General features: G+C 40.2%; 2 protein-coding genes and 1 long non-coding RNA gene across 6 annotated transcripts in view; all 3 read right to left on the bottom strand.

The window, feature by feature from the left end:
- LOC113745929 (uncharacterized) overlaps positions 1–20,155 on the bottom strand; it is a 56,387-nt gene extending 36,232 nt beyond the window's left edge. For 3 of the 4 annotated variants that reach the window (XR_003462498.1, XR_003462497.1, XR_003462499.1), the window contains exons 1-2: positions 20,043–20,155; positions 19,778–19,898 (exon numbers count right to left, since the gene is read on the bottom strand). This is a non-coding gene — a long non-coding RNA (uncharacterized LOC113745929). Of the gene's footprint in view, positions 1–16,314; positions 16,535–19,777; positions 19,899–20,042 lie in introns of those variants that run through there. The other variant, XR_003462496.1, reaches the window with a different exon arrangement.
- A 572-nt stretch (positions 20,156–20,727) lies between these two features.
- Positions 20,728–24,057, bottom strand: LOC109137478 (inter-alpha-trypsin inhibitor heavy chain H3-like). The gene is made up of 5 exons (XM_027279671.1): positions 23,663–24,057; positions 23,385–23,478; positions 23,046–23,106; positions 22,761–22,927; positions 20,728–22,538 (listed from the first exon to the last, which is right to left on the bottom strand). Exons 1-5 carry the CDS (start codon positions 23,706–23,708, stop codon positions 22,526–22,528), a joined length of 381 nt encoding a protein of 126 aa, XP_027135472.1. The 5' UTR covers positions 23,709–24,057; the 3' UTR covers positions 20,728–22,525.
- A 641-nt stretch (positions 24,058–24,698) lies between these two features.
- Positions 24,699–25,432, bottom strand: LOC113745871 (inter-alpha-trypsin inhibitor heavy chain H3-like). The gene is made up of 4 exons (XM_027279426.1): positions 25,348–25,432; positions 25,161–25,265; positions 24,929–25,079; positions 24,699–24,848 (listed from the first exon to the last, which is right to left on the bottom strand). Coding segments are annotated over exons 1-4 (408 nt in total). The 5' UTR covers positions 25,350–25,432.
- Between the last annotated feature and the right edge of the window lie 1,109 nt (positions 25,433–26,541).

Genomic DNA, 26,541 nt, shown 5'->3' with positions numbered 1-26,541 from the left:
ACCCTGTTCATAATCACAAGGTTACTGTTCATTGTTCGATGTGACCCGGGTGGACATGAGTGACAAGGTGGGCAGCCTGGCTCTGTGCTACTGTGCGGATAATTACCTCATGACGACAAAGTGAACTTTGATGTACAGTCCCTCCGCTGTAATGCTTTAATGACCTTAGAGCTGGTATTTGTGCACGCCCGGTGTATATGTTTGTGTCGAAAAACGCCTGAACACACTCGACACACGCACACAAACACTAAATGAGCGCACACTCTCTCGCTTTTCCCTCACACACACACACACACACACACACACACACACACACACACACTCGGTCTCAGCCAGCCAGTAGGCTTGATGTCAATCAAGTGGGTGTCTAATTAAAAGTAACAGGAGGAAGCTGCTGGGGACAGCAATCGCTATCGGACTCACATTTTCATATGAATGGCCTTTTTTAATTAAACTGAACAGCTAATAAGCCTCAGTATCCAGAACATGTAGCAGTTTAACAGACAAAGAGCCACAAAGAAAACACACATACACACACACACGTGGAAAAGAATGGGGGATGAGAGGTAAAGACAGAGGGATGAATAATGACGAGTCAGAGGCAGAGTGATGCATTGCCTTTGAACCTGTTGGCTCTCCTTTGTTTGTGGCGGCGCTTTGCCAGAAGCTATTGTTGTCAACAAAGTTTATTTAGCGTTGATGGTATTAAAGAACACAGTCCAACAGAATTTGCCTTTGCCATGAGACGGGGAGAAATGAAAGGGAGGTAAAAGAAAGAGCGTCGAGCGCTATCTCCTCCTCAGATGAAAAGGAGAGTCTACAAACAATTTGGGCATGTGTGTGTGTTGGTTATTCTGTCCCACAGCTAAAGAGTAATTATAAATGTATTTGAGTTAGGGTGCCTGGATCAAACATAAAACAGTAATAGGACTAAACCAGCTGCCTCTATTTAAGCAGAGAAAAGGCAAAACAACATTGTTTGGCCAAATAATTGGGGTATCATAAAGTGAAATGATACAAAAGTAAAATGTCACTGTAAAATCCAATCTGTTTCCATCAATGGATTTAGCAGCTATTGAAATTAAAAATCCTGACAGCATAATTCACTGACATGATTTTAATGCTTAGCGGCATGATTATATGATGTTTGGAGCTGTACTGCCAAGCTCTAACAATGACATTTAGCAGCTCCAAAAAATTGCTTTGTTCATGAGCCAGACATAATTAATGTGTTGATCCTCTTGTATGTGAAATCAGCAAGCCACTCAAATCCAGTATTTCTGGAAAAAAAAAGGGACAGATTTTCTTCTTCACCATCCCTTCTCATATCAACACTGTGTCGGCAAACATACATAATCACACCAGGTTGCCAAAGATGCGTGTGGAGAGAGAATGGGGACAAAAGGCGAAATAAATGGGACGTATGATTCCCATACTGCTAAGATTTCTCCATGGAAGAGATTATGGTTCCGTTCTAACAAACACGACAAATCTCCATTTTCCCAACCTTTTACAGCAGATAAAGGGCCTTGGATCCCTTTTCCACACTAAATCCCAGATCAACTTCTCCTTAGCTATTCAAACCACCCAGCAGGTTGTTTCTAAAAGGCTTGAAAGTGAGCCTAGAGATAGCCAGCTCCGGCATCTCAAATGAGCTCTCTGCGCCGCCATGATGTACGCTCGACGCGCTAATTCTCGCTCTTTCTTACTTCTTCAGAAACTTTTAACATCATGACCCCGAGAAACATTTGCAAACTATAACAATAAAATTAACTTGTAATGAGCAAAATAATTGCACATCAAACGCTGCTCGATGGAGGAGCGCAAGCTTGGAAGAAAGGGCCCAATTTACAGATTACATGGCTCATGACTACCGAAGTTCAAAACACAGAGAAATTGGTTGTGAAGTGAGAAAAAAGGGCCCTTCCAAAACGACTCCGAAGCATTCTTTAAACTTGTGTAATGGATACGCTGCGGGCAACTGGGCAAATTTACCATGCAAAGAATCTCCATTCTGCACGCAGCACTTCAAAGGCGAAAGGAACTGAGTTTCAGGGAGCCAGTGGGCACAGGGAGAGGGGGGAATGAACTCGAGATGCACATTTGTCTCCCGGAGTGACAGAAATTGGCAGGGGGTGTTCAAAATGAGAGATTTAGCTGATCTAGGGCAGAGTAGTAGCTCAGTCAACACCGCAGTGCTTCCTCAATCTTCAAAAACAGAGGAAAATCATAATACAGTGCGGAGAAATGCTGAGAAAGTTAAAATGGAAGGCAAGACGCACATCAAAACTCAGAGGGGACTGAAGACATTTTTCTCTCCTCTGCTAAGAGCAACAGAAAGAAAGAGAGATAGAAGACAGAGAGAGATGGCTGGAGCGACTAGACCAAGTTGTTGTGTTATATTTTTCTCTATCAGGCAGCAGTCTTTTATGTTGTGTTGGTGGAGGAAGTACAGGGCAGCACGAGATTACATTAGCAATGATAAAGTGACCAATGCCATGCCGTGTCTTACCATCAGATACACACACACACACACTCACACACAGCACAGCAGATTACACCTAAAACCCAGATACACTCTGGACTGCAGTGGACAGCTGATATCACCTCTACAAGTCGACATGCAGAGGGAAAATGTATGATTTGACCAAAATAAAAACCCGGTGTGAAGGGCTAAAGGTGTATGGTCCTCTCTCTGTACAGCAGCCAAACTGAGTACATTTTGTTGACGTGTTTTTTTATCCCTTTCACTTCTAAATTTTGTAAAGTTAGTGCTAAAGTTGCTATCAGTTGCAGCCAAAATACAGGAACAAGAAAAGAGAAATGTTACGCTAAAATGTTCAAGGGTCAAATAAAAGGCCATAAAAGTTCCTCAGACAAATGTGTTGCTATTTATTTAGCCATCTCAAAATGTTTAAAAGAGACGTTTTCTTGGCCACGATGTTTTGTGCTCATTTCTCACATTGCCTCTGCTTTCACCCCTCACTCATTCTGTCTGTCCTCCACCCCTCTCTCCCTCACGAGGCAGTCTCCTTCTCCTGTTCTGGAGCCTTATCTGATTGGAGCCCCGCCACTGTTTGCATAAAACACTGTTTATAAGGGGTTGCATATGTTAAAACATTAAAACACACATTAGAGTGCCTGCACGCACACACTAATGCTGCACACAGATGTGCACACACTGACAAGTTGAGCTGTTCTGACCTTGGTAAAAAGCTGTGCATCTGACGTGCAGTGGATTTGTTTAAATAAGGATTTTCCTTTCATAATATCAAGGAAAAGGGAAAAAAAAGTACACCAGACACACACACCATTTAAGTTGTTTAACTACAGTCTAATAACATGACATACACATTAATAACATGATTTATTAAGCTTTCATCCTAATATTTTAATGGTTTCAAGTTAACTGATTTACTCATTTATTTTACAAAGAATAACATCAGACCACTAATATTTGTTATTAATCTTCGTCTGATGTAAAGTCAGCAGAAAAGAAACAGCACATTAAGTGTTATTACAGTTACAAAGGTCAGCTGAATAATAATGAGGACGTCAGATGAGTCAGCTTTTTAAGTCTTTGCAAGAAGACAAAAAGGATCCGTATTGTTGAACGTATTGTTTTGTCTAAAAACATAAGTCAAAAAACATGTTTCGAAATCCCAAAGTGACGTCTTCAGATTTCTTGTTTTGTCTATGTGAATGTGAAACAACATAGACTCTGAAAAATATGGAATCTTCACATTTGAGAAGCTGCAACTATTGAATGTTTTACCTTTTGGCTTGATGAATTTAACTTGACTTAAGTGAATAATTGATTATCCAAATAGTTCATCTTCTCTTACACCAACTGATCAATCATCTCATGGTTTCAGCAGTAATTACAGGAGAATTCTTAGAATCACATATCACATCACATATACTCCAAAAAACATACGCCAGTTAACTGCTCTGTGCTTTAAAACCACAAAGAACGAGGATACGTAGCTTAATAGGATCGGGTGTAGACTAGACAAGTTACGTATGTTGGCTGATGTTCACTCACATGTTCCAAGATGATCAGGTACAGTTCAGACAATTTGTGAAATAACAAGATGAAATTATCATATCACAATAACGATCAGATAATATTGATACTTTTTATTTACTATATTACATTATTTTCAGACACTTCAGACGCTTATCTAGGATGAACCAACATTGAGGTAGAGTGCTCTTATGAACTCCACAAGACCATTTTATTGAGTTTACTCTGCCCTCTGAAAGGGTAGTGATAATTTCTGTGGCAGCAGCCTACACAAACCATTAGTCTTTCCATCAGTCTCGCTTCATTTCTCTCATTCTGTCCAGTGACTTGACCGCTATTGTGCTCAGTTAAAATTCCGCCATTTGTTTTCTCAGAAAATTAGGTTACTTCTGCAAATTTACACTAATTAACTTAACTTACGCAAACCTCAGGCTCCAGCCATTCAAAAGGCCACGCTGTTTGTTTAACATGCAACTTGAACTCTGTGACTTTCACGTCAACCCTTTCTCCACCCATCTCCTCCCCTTCTCCATCCCTCTCTATTCTTAGACCCTCAAACATTGATCAATGGTCCACGTGGTTCAAGACAGGCACACCTTTCACTGTCTGGGATTAAAATTGTAAACCACAGGGGGTTTTGACCAGTGAGATACATCAAGATGTGGTTTCGATTAGTCCACCACAGCACTTCCTGGGGGAAGTTTTCCTCTCAGCTCACACCCGTAGAAAATGGCTCCTTGATATCGTAACTGCCAACAATGGCTCTCTATGCTTTGGTCAGTCACGTCAACACGCCTTTTCCTGTGTGGACAGAGCCCTTTAAACTGAGCAGCCGGGGAGTACGGTTCCCAGGAGGTTGAGGAGTGAGAGTTGTGTATAGATTGGAAAGGGTGCTGTCAACAGAGACGAGCCTTTTGCCCCGACAAATGACCCGACTACTTCCGGGTCATGTGGTGATAGCCTTCCTGAAGGTTATTCAGAGTGCCAGCGGTGTTTCACATGACCTCCAACACATCACATTCCTCAGCACTAATATCATGAAGCCTTTTTCCTTTCTCTCTCCGTCTCCTCATACACACTTTCAGACACCACTTGCCCACTCATAGCCTGCTGATGTCTCATCCGACCATGTCAGTGTAACCACACAGACAGACAGAATGTGTCGATCATGGCCGTTTGATGTGTGAATATTTGACTTGGGTGGGGTTAGTGTCAACAGCTGAGTCATGGGGGTTAATGGAGACGGTGGCGAGTGGTCTTAAACGCAGCGCACCCTTTCTTCGGCCACGCGTGACTGAAGATCATCATCATTAGAGAAGAGGGTATGCAGTGATGAGCTCATCTCAAAGAGATGATGGTGCTCATTTGTCATGTCCATGAGAGAGAATAACTCATTCACTCGAGAAAAGTGTCAGAAAGGTTGGGAAATACTTCAGGCTGTACGCATATTCTGTGTTTATAGAGAACGCTATTATCGTTGACATATAAAGTTTGACTTCTTAAAGAAGCCAGAAGTGTCTCGTATATTTAATAAGGTAGTTTACTGTTAAAAGGTGGATTAAATCTTCCATATAAATTCAATTGAGAAAGTCTGCATAGATAAAATAAACCAATGTATTCACTGAGTTATCACGATAAATAAAAAATCCCAATCATGATTTATATGAATGATTAAGTGATTAAAAAATAGGTTAATTAGTAGAAGATTTGATAATAGTTTGATAACTAGAGAACTGTTGTTTTTTTGTTTTTTTTTGTTCACCTTATATTACTGTAAATCTTTGGACTGTTGTTCAGACAAAACAAGATATTTCAATAAGTCATGCAGGCTTCCCAGAAATCACAATGGAGAATTTTCACTAGTTTTGAGAATTTTGTAAAGAAATGCATGACAATGAGAGAATAATCTGCAGATTATCCGATAAAGAAAATAACTGTTAGTTGCAGGCATGTTTAAGTTTCCAAGTGCTTCACAGAAAGATAGATTAAGAAAAAAAAAGATGAGATTAAACTTTTATTTCAAATTCAATAAAAAAAACTAAGAAATAAAAACTATAGAACAATAATAAAAGAAAAATAATGTTTTTTATTTGGATTTAATATATATCTTTGTAGAAATGATATAGCAAAATCCTTTCACTGACAAATCATCTGAAGTCTGAAGCCCAACCCAACCAACAAATAATCGTCACAGTGACTTACATGGGAGAGACAACCCAAACAAAAATTGCAAGTTTATTATTAAATTATTTCACCACTGCTTAAATGTGCAATTTAAAAAATCTAAATGTTTATCCATAGCCACCTTTCTGCTCTTTCATACTGACATATTAAATACACTCTGTTCTATTACATTACACTACATTAAAATTATATAATACAACATAAAATCTTATATTATAGCACTTGCACATGCATCTGTACAGTATATGACTATTTCTGGCACCTTCTTTTTCTTTCTTTTGGTTTTTAACATTTTGTACCTTGGTGTGCTTACAGACTCGCACGGAGCCTTTAAACCTCTAAGTGAACCCCAACTCAGTGCTCAACTCTCAGCAGATAAACAGGGAGTTGTGCCTGGGCCCATTAGGGCAGACTGGGGGTATTCAAAGGGTGCGCTGAGGTCACGTGATGGGTTCCCACAGCTCAGAAGCTCTGCTTCCCTAAAGCTACAACAGGAAGCAGAGTTTAGGGACAGACTAATGGACAATCATTATGCTTTCTGGCTCCGTTCACTCTCATTTGTTCTAGTAGTGTGAGAACACAGTCTGTAGCCCCCCGGCGCAAAAAAGACAGTGATATCTGTACTTTGTTCATTATGCTGCACAAGTGATAGCCCATTTTCCCATTTCTTGGCTTTTATTCATTTTAATTCATCCTCTAGTTGAGCCATTTCCCCGGCCGTGCTGCTCTGCTCAGTCTCCAGGTCTCTACTCTATCTCTTAATTCCCCTCTGATTGGTGGAACTGAATGAAACACAGCAGAAATAAAAAAAAAAAAACTAACATCTACAAAGTTTCTTCTACACCATCACTGAATTTCATGGTCTCTAAAGCAAAAATCATAATTCATTCTACATTGCTACAATCACAGCCCCTCTGTCTTCACTGTGTTTAACTAGTGGAGAGGTGGCATTGATGCAGGCAGCTAATCAAAGCACACTTTACTTAAAAGACAACCTTTACTTCCACCGTTCTCTCCCAAAGTTAGATAACCCAATATTGTTTGTTACAATGGCTGACAGCATTCTGTCTTCCTGTCTCAGCACCTGTCCAGCGTGACTCAAATGGGCCAGAATGGATAGAAAAAAGGATGGGGCACAGGCAATATGGCTGCAATTGTTAAAGTATGCTTGAGAGACAGCCAAAAGAGACAGACCCACCGAACTGGGCCAAAAGAGAGCTCGCTGAATGGTGTGTGCATGATGTGTGTGTATTTAGGGGGCAGTAAGGATGGGAGATGTCAACATTTTTTCTTCAGAGTGCCCATCTCCATTTGCATAATTTCCATTCCCCACGAGCAACAAAGAAAGGAAGGAGATGCTCATACAAAAACCAAATTGACGAGAGAACAATGGTGGCCTGAAGGGTCATTTTCAGGGGGCTAAAATTTCCTAAATCGTGGTTTAATACTTTGTCAGGCTAGTTTTGGAAAATACTATTTTGCCAAAGCTCAGTCAGACCTTTGCTTTGTATGATTTGACGAGCAAAATACATTAAACCTGAATAGATCTCACATACTCAAAAAAAAGAAATGAAAAGAAAACAATGGCTTTCATTTCACTTGTCAGTATCCTTTGACTTTGCTGGAAGCCAAACATGAGCAGCAACAGATAAAGGCACAGAGGATGGTGGACATATCAATGATTAATGCTCCAAAGTTGGGTTTGAGATGCATAATTCACCAAAAACCACAACCCCCTCTCCAGGTCACATAAAAAGAGTGGACAAAAGACTAACAAACCAAGAAACTACAGTTTGCGTTAACTGGACACATTCACAAACTAGGTGGAAATATAAAAGCGGTAATAAAAAACAGATAGTTGTATTTGTTGTATTGAAAGTTTTGTAAAAGCTCTGATGGGTAAAAACGCACACACAGCTGGTAGAGGGGCAGGTGTAGGGAGTAAGAGGCCCAGAGTGAGGGCGCATGAGCGGGCGAGCAGGCAAAGATGGATGATGGATGGTGTTGATACAGGAGGCAGCAGCCCTGCTTTATCTAGGCAGCACAAGCCAGACCTGCCGGGGTGATGGGTTGGCTGTCAGCCCTTTGTTTATGGACCGCCACCCATCTCCCATCTCCTATATGCCCCAAAAGCCTAGATCACTCAAAAACAGCTACTTCCTCACCGTTCTTTGTCTCTCCATCTCTGACTCTCTTCTTTTTTCATTTTCTTTGCTAACAAATGGTGTTTTGTCTTCCCAAGTTTCAGATGTACAGTAGTAGTAGGACAAACCTCATAAAAGTGTCCATTCAATTTCTCTCCATCGGTTGGCAAGGTGAAAAAATAAATATGGTATTAACTGTAATCATTTTTTTTGTTGATAATGAAATGTGTCTTCCAGACATTTAAGTCCACAGAGGAGAAAGGAGAAGAAAGAGAGCAGGGGAAGAAGAAGCAGAGAGCAAAAGAAGAAGTGAACCTAATCCAACCATATCCCCACGAGTTGCACGCTTCCAATTAACGATTGGTTGGTTTATCAGTCTCCGACGGGTGATTGCTGTTTTTAATCATTTTCTTTCTCTACACGGTTTCTTTCTCTCTATCAGTTCTTCCCACTCTTATCATCTAACCCCCCTCCTCGCGCTCTCTCGTTTCCTACCCCTTCTCTGTTCAGCGCTGCCTCTGTTTCATCATGTTTCTTATGGAGCCGCACTCTCACGTCGTTTCCAGCACTGGAGATTGGTCTGCATATTAAAAATAAGAACTTTGATGCGCAAATTTAAAACCTGCCAATGGTTGTTCTTCGACCACTGACACAGCGCCATCCACAGTGGAATATCTGAACCTAAACTCCAAAATCAATTGTGTGATCAAGACCCAACAACAATAGCCTGAATAATAGAGACACTAAAGTCAAATCAAATAATGGGACTGAGAGCCATGCATTGATCCACAGTATTGGAAGTTAGATAAAGTTTGAGTGTTTGGCTCAGGACAACAGAGGGTATGCGTGGTTCTTTTCTCCTGACTCATCCAGAAACACAGCTGTAGTCTTCCAGAAAAAAAAACACCTCCTTTTTCACCTGCCTTTGTTAGTGTGATTGATCTGGAGACCTGAAATGTGCCTGTCACATTGATCGATCTGTCCACTTGATGTGGGGGGGGGGTTATCCCTCCACCCGTTGGCATGGTAATAAATGGGGGATGACGAACGGTTGACGGAGCAGCAGTTATGGCTTCTTTAATTTACCCGACGCCTCACATTGACAGAGACTCATAACAAGGTGACACGGTGCTGTAATGGTTACGCTCAGTCACCTCTTTGTCGGGCGGAGAGAGGGAGTGGGGATGGAGGTGTATGATGTGTGTGGATTTTTAGGTTTGTGTGGCGCCGAGCTTGAGTGTGTGTGTAGAGGCTCACTGATTCGATGTTGCCTCTCCTCCCTTTGGTCAAGGTGTTATTGAGAGTGGGACTGTTATCTCTGTCCATGAGGTCGCCCGCTGCCTCACTAACGGGAGTACACCATCCCTACCAATCCCAGCGAGCTGAGCAGCATGTCCGGGTGGGTCGTTGCTAGCCACATCCTCCTGGGTGGGCTATAACTCATCTCCAGACGGGGGATAGGGCCTTATCTCAGTCCCCCTCCACAGGCCTGCCCCTCGCCTGCTCTGTCTTAGGGAAAAGATTTTCTTGTGCCCCGGTGTGTGAGTTATCGTTGGGGTTAAGGTGACTGAATAGGCCTGTCTGTTTGGGTTGTCTTAGTGAATTTATGTCTGTGTGGGCAGAGGAATGTGAAGGTGCATGTGTGTGCATTTATACTCTGTGTGTATGTCTGTGTAACTGTATGTCCAATGTATCCAATCCCATAAGGTGAAATACTATTGTCATAAGTTATTTAATCATGTGAAGGGCATCGTTACAGTTGCATCTGAGGGTGGCCCCCCCTTCTCTTTCCACATGCACATACACCCCCGCCTCCACCCACCTACCCCATCCACACCGCCTCTCTCTGTCATCTCGGCCTATCAATCAAAAATGTATTAAGTCCGGAGTCGGGGCCGATCAAAGGCAGAATTCCTGGGAGGAGAGCAGATAAGGCCTATCTCATTAATAAGTGCTTTACCATCGTAGGGGCCCGCGCGCCTCGCCACACCCTGCCTGCCTCCCTTTGATATCTAATTATCCATCCGTTTCATTCTGTCAGAGAGGGAGGAGAGGGACGACTCATAGTGTCATCACAACCAAATACTGTTGCGTGTGTGTCTGTGTGTATCAGGATCTGGGCAAGGGGCTACACCACAACATCATGACATGCAGCAAATCCAAACATGCAGAGAGTGGCACATGTAAACAAATGCAAATAAGATGTTCTTGCAAAGGCAACTGGGCTCATGTTTGTATGGCACCCCTCCTGAAAAGCTGTCATGCATATAATGTGAGCCTGAGATGCAGGGAGGGATCTATTTTACAGTGTAACGCTAACAGCCAACTGCTGCTGAGATTCAGTGGCGGCTTACAAATCTACCTTTTAACAATCTGTAGGGGCAACGAGCTTTAAGAGTGCTCCAAAGAGCTGAAGACGGATAAGATAGTAGTGGGTGAGCAGAGAAACAAGATATTAAAACATCAAGGTAAGATATTGAGGAAAGGGGACAATGGAAGGAGTGCAAGGGTTAAGAGGATTTTTAAGAAAGACCGGGTAAAGACTGATGGACAAAAGAAGAAGAAGAAATGAAGAAGGAAGGGAGAGGCAGACAGGAGAAATGAGAGAATGGGAAATGGGAGGGAGAGAAAGAGCAGGGCATTCTTTTCCCTTCTCTCCTTGGTTTTCTGTAAGAGTAGCTCAGGAAGATAAGGCTAAAAGGTCCGTCAGTCTGTTGTGGAACAATCCATTCTGTGTCTCTCCCCTTTCTCTCGCTCTCTCTCTCTCTCCCTCACTCTCTCAAGATACTGCCTCTCTCTCTGTCTAATGGCACAACTCAGATTTCTAGCGATGCCTCTCGTGATATGGCTCATCTCTGGTGGCATGGTTTACTGACATCACTTGTCCAATAGAATACACTCTCATCCCATAAAGAGCAAACCAGCCACAAGTCTAATGAAACAGTTAAATTCTGCAAACCTTTTGGGCGATTTTCTCTTTAAAGAGCAAACCTTCAGTATAGCTAATATTCAAACCAGTGTCATTTATTGATATAAAGAAAGACTATTCAAAGCTACAATAAAGAGCTGAAATTATGTCTTCATTTAACCGAGCTGTTCAAACCCTCGTCCCTAATCGCTCAAAGCAGAGCTGGGAGACAAACACAAACCAAGGAGGATTTAGAAGAACAAAACCCGACACAAAACACAGGCCCACGTGCCTAACAAAGACTCCAAAGTCTACCTCCCCATCCCTTGCCCCTCTTTTAAAAAGAGACCTTCATCTCTTGCGTTCCATGTTATGAAGAGACTTTCTTCAAGAGGAGAAAGGAGGTGTGTCAAAGACATGGGTCACAATGTTTACGAAGACGACTTTTAATCCAATCACAGCATCCCCCTGCTTTTATTTCCTGTTTCATGGGATTAAAATTCAATGAAACATAATACAAAAAAATTAAAAAAACAAAATTAATTTATGGCTGAATAACATTTTTTTTCTGTTTTAACTGGATGGGTTTAAAGACTCAGAGGGACTCTACAAAGGCAATAATTAAAGTCGAAGAAGCTAATTAATTTCTTAGAGTTTAAATTTTATTTTGTATTTATATATTTCTAAAAGAAATTCTGATGTAAATCCGGTAAAAACGCATTTTTAAAACATTTTTTGAACATTATTTGAAAAAGACTTCATAAAGTCACAGTTCTTTCTATTCAAAGTCAACTTTAGACACGGTTTAATCAGTAAATAATCAGCTGAGAATACATCTTTCTCGCTCAGTCCTTCACTACCTCTCTCTGTTTCTGTCTCTGACCTGTTGTGAAGCTGCCTGAGGGTTTAAATAACTGTCTGGTGCCAGGCTGCCTCACCCCAAGGCCTTGTGGGAGATGAAGACGAGGTCAGCAGAGGTAGGGGGTGGTGTGTGCTTGTGTGTGGCTGTGTGTGTGTGTGTGTGCGCGTGTGTGTGTGTGTGTGTGTGTGTACATGTGAAGGTGTAAGCTCCTGCCTTGTCATCGAGCCTGGACAGACTGATACATGGAAAGGCTACACAACAAAAACGGTAGGAGTAGCATGTGAAAAGGGAAACAAACCAGGTACTTCAACAAGATAAATCTGGATCCATGTTCAAAGCAATGACAGATGCCAATAACAAAATGAATCTGAATCCTATTGAGGCCCCTGTTACCTCCTCAAATAAGCACATACAAGAATAGCAGGGCTGCTTCAACATCCAACCTCTTTGCTATGCTAATCATATGTTGCCCTTGCAGCAATACTGGGTGTGAGAGAACACCTCAGACCCACAAACAGATGAAAGAGAGGTCAACCTGCTGGGATGAACCTCTTATATGGCTGACCAGGGCTAGAGGGCAGGGCTGCCTGTGCCTGCCTGGGTGGCACTGCTACACCCGGATGAACAGGTCTGGTTGTGATTTGGTTCTGTGGATGCTAAGACACAGCAGAGTCTTCCTTCATTTTCTTTTTTGTTCCCAGGATGCCTTGGCTAACGTGGGTTAGGAAGGGGTGACAGAGAGGTCAGGGGGGCTCCAGTCGACTGTGCCCTGAGGCTGAATCCTGGGGAGGGATAGCAAAGTTGTAGTTGAGTGAGAGAGAGAGGGGGGGGGGGGGGGTCCCTCAGGAGTCTCGCCCCTCCCAAACAAAAACAAACAAACAGAGTGGTCGTCTGATCTAATCTAGCTGGACTAAAGCCCTCCAAACAGACCGCCTGGAGCAGCTACTACACTGGACTGTGGCTTGCTCTGTCGCTCACAGCAATTTCAAAGTACTGTAACTGTAATAACTTCACTCTACAGGATTCTTCACATTGAGAGTTAACAGGCTAAGGCCGTATTGCGGGTTAGTTGCAATATTCTCTGCTTTGAACTGGAGATAAGCACCAACTTCTAAAGACTGAAGACTCTGAGCATGGTCAACTTATTTATAGATGTTTTAACTACGAGCACTGAACTGAATACATGACTTTATATTTACAAATATCTAGTTGTACTTGTAGTGCTCACACCACAGGGGAACAGTACTTCATTGGCTACTGCCTGGGAATGCAAACATGTTTGGCTTTTGAATTCTCACCCTAAACATTCCTTCTGTTTCTGTGTTTTGAAGCTCTGCTATGGTTTAGACAGTAGACTAAACTTCTCACTGGCTAACCGTTACCCCAACACAATGCTAAACAAATTCCTCTTCCTCAGTGGTGCACCCACCAATTGCAGTGCAGCATACTGTCAGCTGACCAGCGAGAGAAGATGAGGGTGAGATTAGCCCAATCAGAGGTCAGGCCGAGGTTATCACAACCACTCCAAAACTAAAACAGATGGAGAACGGAGTGCAGTGCAGCACGACTCAACATCTACTGTCGGTCTCATATCTTTAGGCCATGTATTCTCCTGCTCCACTGGACTGGAAGAATGTCAGACTTAGTTTTGAATTCTGGGTCATGTTGCTTTAACAAAACAGAGTGTGGATCAGAGTATGATACAACACATGATAAGACATGTAAATCTTACGCAGTGGCTAAAGCTCTCTGCCCCTTACAGGGACGAGCACAATGTAGAAACAACAAAAGATGCTAAATTAAGCTCCCAGCTCATTCACTTCTTTGCTTATGTTCAGGGTCATGTATATTCATGTTGTGCTGAAGTGTATTATCACAAGCACATGCCGAAGTTCTCGTTCATTTTAAGTAGCAGGGACAGTAATCACACCCCAGTTTGGGTTGACACTGGGAGCCTAAATGAATGAAACACAAGAGCAGGTTTTATCAGGAACAAAAACATAGTCTATGTAATCGTTGTGGTTGTGAGAGTTTATGATTATCAGAGATATCCACTTTTTTATGCATCAGTAAAAAACAAAACTGTCCTCCTTTTATTTTAACATTTATTCTTTTTTTTCTGGTTACAATGTAGACCTGTTTCGAGCTGGTCTCTTGGGAGTATAACTAAAAACTTGTTTAGTAACTAACTTGTTTAGTTAATAACTAAAAACTAGTTTGCCCAAAACATCATTCCTGTCGCCTGTCAGTCTGCTCCCGCTTTTTCCCCCCAGTTTGTCTATTTTTGCATAATTGTTTGCTTGTTTTCTTCATTATCTGTCCATCTGGAATTCAACTCCCTGCAGTGATAAACATAAGGCCCCTCTCAGTCTCTTTCTCCCGCTTTCTCTCTCCAACTCCTTGCACCTAGATGAGATGTAGTTGTGATTAACAGCACTATGACAAGAGGACACAAGACTTTAGTCACGATGGAAAAACAAACAAACAAAACCTCCGAGATAAAATGGTGGAAATATGTACAACGTCTTATCACAGATGCTAATTGTTTCCGTGTGGGAGGGGAGAGTGGCTGTGGAGAGGAATGGTGCACGTGAGGGAGGGAAAGAGGAACTTGAGAATATCCTCCCTGTGCGTTTGGCCTGCGCCTGACTTTAGAGCTAAGCCCTCTCTCAAGAGAAGGTCAACACCAGGTTCAACTTTTCACCTCGGCAGCCTGAGAGAACAAACTACATACCAAGGATTACACCACAGTGTGCTGCAATATCGCCTAGCCTTTACTGCATTTCAGAACAAATCTACACAGCACATTTCAAGACCACAATTCAATAATGCATTTTCAATATAAACTAGACGCCACAACAAAGTGCCTGTTGCAAGAGGGTTAGACATACTTGATAAATATGTGCTGGAAAAGCCATAATATAAATCTGCCTAAATATTATTACTAATAACTGCAGCAGATATGGGACAGCTGTAGTTTTTAAATTATATTAAATTCATGCTGGTTAAATTTTTTTTTTTGTCAGATTACTTGCAAACTACTTGTGATTAAATTTTGATGACATCCGTTAATTCAAAGTCACCAGAACATCAAAGCGACATCAAAACCTCATGTCAACCTCCTGTACTGAAAGGACGAATGGGCAAGACAATGGGCATTAATTTGAATTTTGAGCACCATGTCTAGTAGTGCAATGTATATAGGCGTGTGTGCAGGTTCTTCTACATGTGTGTAGGTATGGCGATGTCAGCGTCGGTCAGGTGTAACTGAACAGACAGACAGACGACAGGCAGGCGGCCGGCTGGCGTCAGCAGCCACACGCCTGTCACGACACACCACACGCCGGGGAGCCGCATACCGCAGCACCCACACTGCGTACACACAATGAGCGCTCAGTCCCCCGCATCACGCACCAGCGGCAGCAGCAATGTGAAATATTCACACAGGGACAAAAGGTAGAGGGACGGGCGGGGGAGGCGGGGAGACCTGCGAGGTGAGGACGGAGGAAAGGGTTCAAGAAAGTGGGGTTGAAATGGCAGAAGTAACACGAAATAATAACTTGTGACAAACGTGAGGGTTCAGACAAATGTTTCACTGCACAGCTGTTTGAGAGCAACAAGAAAAAAAGTTTTGGGACAGCTGTTTCTAAATGCAACATTAATTCTGAGATTTAGCACAAAAAAATCTGTCACAAAATTCATATGTGGTAATACACAACGTTCATATTAAAATCATTTTAAAGCTACTTTACTTTTCATTAGTCATCATAAGGGGAGATAAAAACAATGTTATGCTAGTATTTAATTAACAGTTAATTAATCATCAACAATTTTAATAATCATGTAATCATTCAAGTTATAAAGGAAAAATATTCCAGCTTTGCTGCTCTTCTCTCTTTTGTTTGATTGTTAATGTAATGTCTGGATGCTGACTGTAGGCTGGACAAACTTTCACACATGTTGGTCTCTGGTAATTAGTGAAAAGTGTTTTCACTATTTTAGGATTATTTCATAGACTTAATAACACACAGAAAAGTATCAAGAGATTAATCCATATTGCAAATAATCCTCAGTCGCAGCACTAATCATTACATTTATTCATTCATTATTGAGTCATTTCCTCAAAATACTGCAACAGTTTCTATCAAAAACTTTTTCAGTAAATTAGTTCTCTATCAAATGTATTTTCAACCAACACTGGATTACTGGAGAACTCTTGGAAAACATGATGAACCCACAGTAGTCAAAGATGACTATGGGACCTGACTTTAGAGACACTACAGATGTTTCACAACTCTCTCCCGCCCTCTGGTGGAGCAGTAGGAGATCTACATTGACTCCCTCCTGTTGCTCCTTAATAAAACTTCCTTTAGCTCAGACTGCCCTGATGTTTCTAACCTTGCAGGGATCTGGGGGATGAACAGCAAAGATGTTAATGTCAGCCATGTGTGAAGAAGTCGCTTGAGCATTTTCTGCAACCAGGGCCGAATGGAGTACAGTGGGGCCCTCTCAAACTATTGCCGACACCCTGAGCCCTGCACATCTGGTGTTAATCAGCAAAGCTTACACAAACACGCACATATACACACACACATGCAAAGAGACAGGCACACACAGGCAAACACTTCTGCAAAGATCCCCTCAAGAAAATCCCTCTCAACTCCTGAACTTCCGACATGACTGGGGTCAACACACTTGCCCTGGATCTATTAGTACACACACCACAGCCATGTAATAAGAGCTGGTGAGTTGTTGCAGTACAAGGAGTTCACACACACACACACACACACACTTAAATATGGGATATAAAATGAGGACAGAGAAAGGAAGATCCACAGGCTAGCAATGGGGGTTACTTGTGTCCACTAAATAATAAAGCTTTGTACGATGAAAACACAAACACACACACACACACACACTACTACATATACTTAATTAATTAATGGATTTCAATGAAAATAAAGACAAAACTAAACTAACTAAAACTATACTGCAAACTTTCAGTTAACAATTGCATTATGGTGCTCCTGAATGATTATATGATGTGCCCTTTGATAAGAGAATAACAGGTGAAATAAAGAGAACAACATTGTTTCCAAAAAATGTTTGGACACTGTAGTACGTAAATAAAAACATAAGATAAGATTTTAATACAGTGGACTGACAGAAACTGGCAAAACAAACTGTCCTCTGGCAAGTCCACATTTGAGATTATTTTTGGAAATCTAGTCGCTCTGTCCTCTGCACTAAACCTACATTTATCAACCATAACAAGCCAAGCGGTCCAGAAAGCACATTTAATCAGCCAGTCAAGTGAAATCACCTGTGTGGGTGTACCATTAGTGTTCAGGACCTTTAATGAAGACTTTATATGAAAACACAGAAAATGTGTTGCTTGAATACAAAATGATCATTAAGACACATTTTTATCCTATTTACTTTTAAAAAAAATAACATACTGAATTTCTATATAATTATTTTGAAGCACAGCACCCAGATGAAACCTACCGAAAGAGAACCACACCTATTTCCTAACGACACTGATGCATGTAGCTGTGCCTGGAGTACGCAACCGTAACATTTTGCTTGACTTTAGATAACCTGTAAATAATGTTTTTTTTTGTTTGTTTGTTTTTTTTTTACCTTCAGTACTTTGTACGTGTGTAAAGTATTGAACATAAAAAACAGACATAAGCTAACTGCAGCTGAAATGACGTACACTAATGTACAGTAATATACAGTATGTATACTGCATGCAGTGTACAATATAGTAAATGGACCTTTTTCACAGCAGCCACTTGACATGAAATAGTAGGGTCAACACAGGTGTTTCTAATGAGATTAATTAAGGTTCAGTCCCATTTATTTCAGCAGAGACTTTCCAGTGAGCCAACATGCACAAAAGCAGCACGCTGACTCTGGGTACGGTCGAATAATCAAAAAAAAATTTAGCTCCTAAGTTCTTTCCTAACCACTTTTCCTTGACTTTGATAGAAAACGTCACAAGGTCAAGGAAAGATGGAGAAAGATGAAGGAGAATTCATAAGGAGTTAGGAGAAGACAACCGCTATTGTTATTGATGTGATCTGTGGTAAAACTACAAAGTCCAGAAGACTGACTACGAAACGTGCATCTGAGATACTTACTAGATACTCCCCGTGCGCTCTTAGCATGTAGTTTAATGCAGGAAATATAAACATGGAAAACCTGGTGGAAAATCTGACTTCATTACCAACGTCAGAATTCAGATAATAAATGAATATTGTCCATCTGTCACAGAAGTCAGATGAAGTGTTTGTTACGCTGATATGGTCGCTCACCCTCCTGTCCAATTATGTAGCTATAAACATATTAACAAGTTATGGCAAAGGTATATGACGAATTTAGCAACGGTGACTTCATGATGATCTGCAGGACACTGGATGTCACAGTTACAAACAGTTTTTACTCTGTGTGTGTGTAAACGCAGCTCCACAGTCAACAACAGAACACACTTCATGATCAAAGTTTTTACATACGTGTTGACGTGATGTAAAAACATGCTCTCTCTGCTGCAGGCTGCATCACACTGTTTACATACATTAATGCTTTCTGGTTGTCAATGACTGAATGATGGTCCGATTTTTTGTCGCTGCCACAAGGAATTGTGGGACTGCATTACCTCCTTTTCTTTCGTAAAGGATGGTCCGGTGTATCCTATGCTAAAGGAGATAATAAAGGAAGCACTGAAGCTCTTTTCCTTAACAGTTAGAGAAATCGAACAGCTCTTATCATGGCGGATACGTTAATACCTCCGGGTCATTTCACCCTGTTAGGTATCCATCCAATGTTCATATTGTTAGAAGATTCAAAAAAAGATATTGATGTGAAATGCACTTTCTGTTCTGAACATATTGAAACAGTTACTCATTTATTTTAGCACTGCCCCTTTGTCCAAAGTCTGTGGATTGACATTTGTAACTCTATTGCTAAAAATGTTGATAACATTTTTAAGTTGTTTTGGAGGGATGCACTATTTGGGCTCTTTGACCTTGACAAAAATAGAGAAAAATTAAACGAAACATGTGTTATCAATCTCATCATACTGATGGCGAAATTATTTATTCATAAATGTAAATTTACTCGAAGAAAACCCATCTTTTGTTGCCTTTCACAGTGAGCTCAGGCAGTACATTGTTTCCATTAAATTTTCGAACAACACAAAAGCAATTAAAACGGTTAATATTTGTGAACATTTAAATATACTAGTGTAAGCTCTTTCTCCCCCTGGTGTAGAATATACGTGAAATGCTTTTTTAATGATTTGTATGCTACCTTTGTTTGCTTGTGAAGAATATATATTATATATATATATATATAATATATGTGGTGTGTGTGTGTGTGTTGTTGTGTGTGTATGTATACCTACCTTTGTTTGTTTGTGAAGAATATATATATATATATATATATATATATATATATCAACCTCAGTTAGGAAGGTTCCTAAGCAAATTTGACTATTCGACCTCAGTTTGACCTGAATGAAACGGGAGCTTAATTAGCATCATTAGTAACACCTGTGTTTATCTACTATTTCATGTCAAAAAGGCTGCTGTGAAAGAGAAACATTTTTTAGTTTAATGCTGCTGAACACATCTTGAAAAATGACATACCTGCGTCGTATTAAACCTGTAGTGCGTCTTTGCTGTCTCCGGTCTTCTGCTCAGGTTCAGGAGACGATAACTCACTTTAGTCACCATGGATATGCTCAGAGCTGCACATACAGCAAATATCCTACCGGCAGTGAGTCAAACAAAGTCATATAATATGGTTATCTTATCTTCAGACTAGTCTGAAAAAGGTTTGTATACGCTGTATTATGAATTGAAAACATGAGTTAGCCAGTGTGGGGTAGTAATGTTAGCGGCTGTGACTTACTGAGGTAGACGAAAGGTACATTTCGTTTGTAAAAGTCTTCTTTTTATCGTCTATGGTAAAAGTGAAACAGAAAGTTTGAAAGTACTTCTGACAGCACAAATCTCACCTTTGCGTGTCCTGTCAAATTGTGCATCTTCTTTACTGTACGTCGCGTTGGGTGCGCAACACGCTGTGAGCTCACTGCTGCCTCCTGCGGCAATAAGAAAGTTTCTCTATACACCTGCTTTGTTGTTAAATTACCGAAAGGGTAAAGGTAAACATACCCAACAATATAAGTACTGCATTTAAAATTTGATCAAATAAACCTACATAAATATTATCAGAAAAAATAATCATCCATCCCTTGCCTTCATAGTGGCATTTATCACCTTGCTCTTGTGAACGGTAATGATGATGTGGAAATTAAGTGCCAGTTGTACTGTACTTGCACCACTCCAACATCCCAAGAGTAACATCAGCCTTCCCGTTGGATGTTTTTGACAGTGGAGAGCCTGGTGCCCAGCAAGACAAACAGGATTGTGTGTTCAGGCTCTGTGCCTCACCAGACATAAGGCCTCAAGCTAACCAGTGCATTGTGCTTCATGAAGAACTAGTCTGATTTAAGATTAAAACCCTTATATTGTACTGATACTTTTCCTTTTCCTAAAAAATGTCAATCAAACACAAACTTGCATACTTGTGTATTTATTGTAGTCACATACAGAATGTCAAAGTCTTGTTAAAGATTAACATTTAATGTAATGACCTGTAATATAAAAAACAGGATGGCTGGATTTAAGTGGCTGCTAAACGTTTAGTTTTAAATCTCAATAATCTATCTTAGTCAGTATACAAATTTTCAATCATAAAATCACAAGAAGCACATCCACAGGATGATGTCTGGTTAATATTTATCTCCTGTGGTGCAAGGCTTGCAATATGTAAGAGTTAAAGTGAGAGTTGAGATTGTGCGTGGATTTTCTGCACTCACCAGTGTACAGGTTCCCCCTTGTGGGTTAACACCACAGTCACACAGTGCATTATACCAATTAGTTATTGTCCCCTTTTCTTGAGTAGGGGAGTATTTTTATGAATCAAGGATCATATCACAAAGCACAGTTGTGAGACATTGCCGTGGCATGTGTTACCCTGAAGTGAACCAGCGCAGGGCCTAGTTAAATTGACTTTGTGTTAGGGCAGTGATTTTCCTGCTATGACGTTGAAGTTAAAACATCTACCAAGATATCATCACATGCATACAGAAGAAGACCACAAACAATCATGTACAATCCAGTGTGACTTAAGAATATTTTCCTGAAGTACAACATACAAATATACAAGACAGTTAGTGATGTTCGCCATTTTAATCTGGTAAGGAAATACAGTTCTTGAGACACTTAATAAAAAAATCTTCAGATACATTATTCCCCTGTTTTGTTAGTTACATTACTACATCACCATTATGCATGTTGTAATGTAATCACATTACGTATACATCAACCATTACTTATTATCAGCCACTGACATCAGAAAACACATTAAATGTTTATGTTTGACACTTTAAAATGGTGTATAATGTTATGCAGTGATAATATACATTAAACTATGCTGTTATAAAAAAAATATTCAGGGTCTAATTGCTGAACTGTCAGAGCAAGCTCTGGCATGGCATATACCACCAGGTTTTGCAGCCAGAGTTCATCTAGCTAATTGCATTTACTTAAGTATTAAATACTTCTGTATGAGGACAATATTGTACTTTTTACTCCACTACAATTATCTGACAGCTATAAATGGTAAACGTACTGTACTTACATACCGGCTTTCTAGTCTTCCACCACTCAAAGAGCATTTACACCACATATCTCATTCACCCATTAACACACATTCATACACTGATAGAATTACTTGCCATGCAAGGTGTCAACTGCTCATTAGTTTTTGGAAGCTAACCATTCATACACATTCACATTAAAGGTTGTGTTAATGGTGCAGCCTTCAGGAGCAATTTGAGGTTCAGTATCTTGTCCAAGGACACTTCAACATGCAGACTGGAGGATTGATCTGCCGATCACCTGATTGGTGGACGACCTGCTCTACCTCATGAGCCAGTTGCTACTTTTCTTTATTTTAAAAGACAGTAAACTGAATCATTTGAAGGTGTCACACTGAATACTTCCCCAGTGATCCAGTGTCCAAACATTTATTTTACAGTATGTAAAGGTGTTGTATAGGTGTTGATGTTACCGTCTAAAACAACTTCTTGCCGATAATTTGTCTATTCACCACAAAGCCTGAAAATAATGACAGGTTTGAATTCGTTGTTCCCTCTCATATTTCTCACAAAGAGATGTTAGACTAACATAAGGCTGACCTGATTTTGGGTCTGAAAATGGTTCCTGGTTTGTCGTTGATGTTGAGGCAGAGAGCATCGTCTCTCTCTTGCAGCTCAATCATGAAATGAGGATCTCCATCCACAGCACAAGCGTCATTAAAATATCATGTCAGACAAAAAGCCTGACAGTCAGAATAAAATGAATACTTGTTGAAAATACCAAGAGTGTATCCAAAATATAAAACATGCTTTGATTTTTTTTTAATCACATAATGTCATAGTTTTGATGATTCAGTGTCAAACAACTGTAGAAAAAAGAAAAAACTGTAATTGAGAAGATACAATCAAACTTTTGACTGGTATTGTATTACTGTCCATTTCTCATCCCCTTGGTGAATACTTACACCAAGAAGTTATCAGGGTCGTTGTTGGTCAGCAGACCGGCCACCACAATCTCTGAACTATTAAGCAACTGGCTGTAGTGGTTATGGGTCAAGAGGTCCACTGCGTTTTCAGGATAACGCAAGTCCACTTCCAAGAGCAGAGGGCTGGACACCTCCTCATAGAAACCCTGAAACAAAGACACATATGAAATCATGAAATATCTGTTTCCCAATTGAATTTGTCAGTGCAAAGAAATATCAAATGCTGTAAATTATCTTTGCTGTAAATCCATTATTTCACTCTACCTGAAGTTGATGTTTTGCATCTGAACCCTCAAAAATTCTGCAGGCCAGTCCTTTGTTTTGACTGCTCATCACATCCAGGAATAAATAATCCACATCATTTCCAAATCCAAGACAGAACAGAGATATCTTCCCCTCAATAGCAGCATTCACATTCTTCTGTATCATGAATATAAATATAAAGTACACTGATCAATCCATTTTGACTACTTTCTGATGAAACGACTAACAAATCACAGATTGTTAGTTTCATTTCAGAATTTCATTTGATGTACTTGGTCCATATATGGAGACCTCTGACCTGACTGAAAAATTCTAATCGTACAAATTAAGACACATCACCAGTGTTTGGCACTTCTCTCTGAAACATTGTGATCTTCTCTTTCTTTCACCAGCATGTCCACTGCCCTCAGTAAAGGCTGGTTAATATCAGTGACTGGAAGGTAATGACACAAAAGAGCAGATAAACATGAACATTATCAGAGAGAAAACAAAAAAAACATTATCAGAGAGAAAATTAAATCTATTTGGTGAATGCACGTTCTTGCCAAGAGCTTGATAAGGAACTTAAGATATAGTCAGCTTAGCATAAAGACTGGAAGCAGGGGTGAAATGCTCGCCTGGCTTTGTCCAAAAGTCTACTAATCCTCCTATAACCCATCTCATACTATAACCCCTCCTAGAGAAGACAAAACAACACTTTTGTTAGAATGTTTTACCATGTAACCTATGACCTATAGAATATGTGTTAATAGCTGAAGGTGCCACCATGTCTACGACTATGTTTAGCTAGGGAACATTTTGTTGAGTTGTATTCCTCTGGGGAAAAAGGTAGCCCCCGATGTTTATAGATGTTATAGTATATACTTGGTATATAAGAAGAAACTTCATTGCTCATTCTGTTGCATGTCAGAATAGATCTGAGCTTGTATTAAAGTGCATTGACCTTCATATCTTGACTGAATCATCAGCTCCAGTAAACCATCATTACAACTTGGTATCTTCTTTGTTTAATCTGAACACAAAGTGTGAAAACAACAATTTGCAATTTTATGTGGCATCATGAGTGTGGTCATTTCTTGGTCAAGGCAGTCAATTCCTCAAATATCTTTGTGCTAAGCTAAGTCCTCTGAAATACAGAAAACATTTGGCATGATAGTTGTAACCACTTGTTTTCCTCAAACCTTTTTGTGGCTTTAGCTTCCTCACGTAGGCAAAGGCTTCAGACACATTCCTCTGTTGCTTTGGTAAGAGAGTCCCTCCAGGTGACAATTAAACTATTAAACAGGATGAGAGCAAAGTGGTCCTCCTTGTAGAGGTCTTTCAGAATGGCTTCCAATGCTTCCTGGGTCTGCAAAAGATCCTAAATTTACATATACAGGTACAATGAAAAACACAATATGGAGCTTAACTACACACAAAGTGATTTACCTGTTCAATCTTTGTTCCACTCATTGATCCACTCCTGTCAATCACAAACACCACATTCTTTGGGACTCTGGGCAGGTTAGGTGGAGCAAAAAAGTGAACAAAGTATCCATTCACCATCTGAAGGAAATACAGTTTTTGACTGAAATATAACACAAGGACACACATTAAAAATCCTGAGAAGTAAAACTAGGATCAGAAGAGCAAAAAAGTGAACAAAGTATCCATTCACCATCTGAAGGAATTCATCTGAATTTCCCCAAGGCTCTCTTCTCGCTTCACGTCGTATTTGATAATGAAATCCCCATTAATCATGGTGTCTTCACATCCTGGACATTTCCTCTGCTGCTCCAGTATTGGTGAGAAAGAGATGTGAGCCTGAGAGACAAAAAGACAAAATACATCATAAAGTTCTTAGAAGTCTACAAACAGAAAGACAGAAATCTTTCTTTTTTTACCTTTGAGTTTGTGACGGCAACTCGCGTTAGAATCTTATATTGGCCCAGTTTCCTCTGAAGGAGCTCCTCATAAGTCAGAATAAAAGTCACGCTACTTTTGGCTGCAATATTCACAGACACTGAAAACTCCTCTATGTTTTTTCCAGAAGCCCTGTAATGATGGACATGTATCATTGTTTACACCACCACAATGTGTTCAAATCTTACTGCAACATCTTTCAGTCCAACATACTTGACCAGTCCAGCAGTGTGTCCAGAGGAAACAGCCTTCTCATACTCTTTCTTTGCTTTCTCTTTCTCCTTCACCTCACCAACATACACCTGACCTTCAATTTCCCTGTGAGACACAAGGACATTTGTCAAACGTAGAGAAAGATGAGGTTTATACTTGTTGTCAAAAGTACTGAGTTCTGACTGACATGCTGAAGTTGCTGATGAAGGCTTGGGCAGCTCCACTTCAAAGAAGATTTCCTGAGAAGAGTTTGCTTTGTTCAGAGCCTTGGAGGTCATGACGGTGTGAGCGAAACGAGACGTCACAGTGCAATCCACTTTCACACTGTGCACCTCCACCATCTGAAAAGATAGACAGAGAGAGAAACTTGGCATGTTTGGTGAATAAAATATTTCCTTTAGGGATTCAATAGCAATGAATCATAACCACACTAATTCTAAAACATTGTATTATATGACAGCAACAGGCAAGACCAGTGGTGGAGAGGACTGGCAGCCTGTTTTTGTGTCTCTTCTGAATTCTGGATCAGATATCATGAAGACTGTCTCTAAATTATACAAGTCACAAAACAGAGAGAGGTCACTGTTCTGTAAACCTTTAGTGACTGTCATACTAGCAAATGCAGAAAGGAATAAAACACAGATGGACAAATCACTTCAAGTTTCCACTTCCTGTTTTTTGGCTCCGGTAAAGAAAAGAGAAAATAAATATATGCCTGTGGACTCCAGGGGGGAAGAATGTAACAAGTGGCATCTGGAACAAATGAGGTTAAAAGAAAATGTAGACAAACAAAAACAATACCACTACTGTGAGACAGAAGCTACCAGTCCTCTTGACCATTGTGTATTGAGTTATTATCATATCCAGGTTTCATGATTAATTTGCCAAGGATACATTAACATTCATGTGTAAATGCCTTGTTGCTAGAAAAGATTTTAATTTTAGAATCAACCTACCTTTATTGATCTGCTGCCCATAGCTTCTTTGGTCTCCTGAAACAGAACATATGACTGCATAGTTATTATGAAAATAAAGGCAGGATTGAAAAGAAACATGCAAATATATGTTTATCTGCCATCACCAAACTTAAGATTCCCTTAATGTCGTGCATTAGTTGCACCTTATCACTAAAACCGATAAATAAATAAAAAAATACTCAGGGGTGCTTCTTTGAACCAGAGTTATGCTATTCATTTTTGAATAACATAGATAAGTACAACAACAATAAAATAAATGAAAGTAAAAGTGCAATCTGCTTCAATAAAATTTAACAACTTAACAATATTACAACTGAAAAACAATATTTTTATATTATTAAATAATAACATTTCCCCCATAATCCTTGGTTTCTTCATTAGTCTAATTTAGTAGACTAATGATG

The sequence above is a fragment of the Larimichthys crocea genome, chromosome VI (assembly GCF_000972845.2).
Source record: "Larimichthys crocea isolate SSNF chromosome VI, L_crocea_2.0, whole genome shotgun sequence".
Lineage (NCBI taxonomy): Eukaryota > Metazoa > Chordata > Actinopteri > Sciaenidae > Larimichthys > Larimichthys crocea.
The sequence above is the reverse complement of the archived record's forward strand: the minus strand, read 5'-3'. Positions and strand labels throughout refer to the sequence as shown.

Bases quoted from the DNA above. Each gene is read 5' to 3' on its own strand.
- LOC109137478 (XM_027279671.1), bottom strand. From the start codon at position 23,708: ATGAGATGGGTTATAGGAGGATTAGTAGACTTTTGGACAAAGCCAG. The intron at 23,107-23,384 runs GTGATGTGTCTT...TGTGATGAGCAG, and splicing joins GAGAGAAGTGCCAAACACTG to TCAAAACAAAGGACTGGCCT. The intron at 22,928-23,045 runs GTAGAGTGAAAT...TCTTTGTTTCAG, and splicing joins ATGCAAAACATCAACTTCAG to GGTTTCTATGAGGAGGTGTC.
- LOC113745871 (XM_027279426.1), bottom strand. The intron at 25,080-25,160 runs GTATGTTGGACT...CCATCATTACAG, and splicing joins CACACTGCTGGACTGGTCAA to GGCTTCTGGAAAAAACATAG. The intron at 24,849-24,928 runs GTAAAAAAAGAA...TTTGTCTCTCAG, and splicing joins TTGCCGTCACAAACTCAAAG to GCTCACATCTCTTTCTCACC.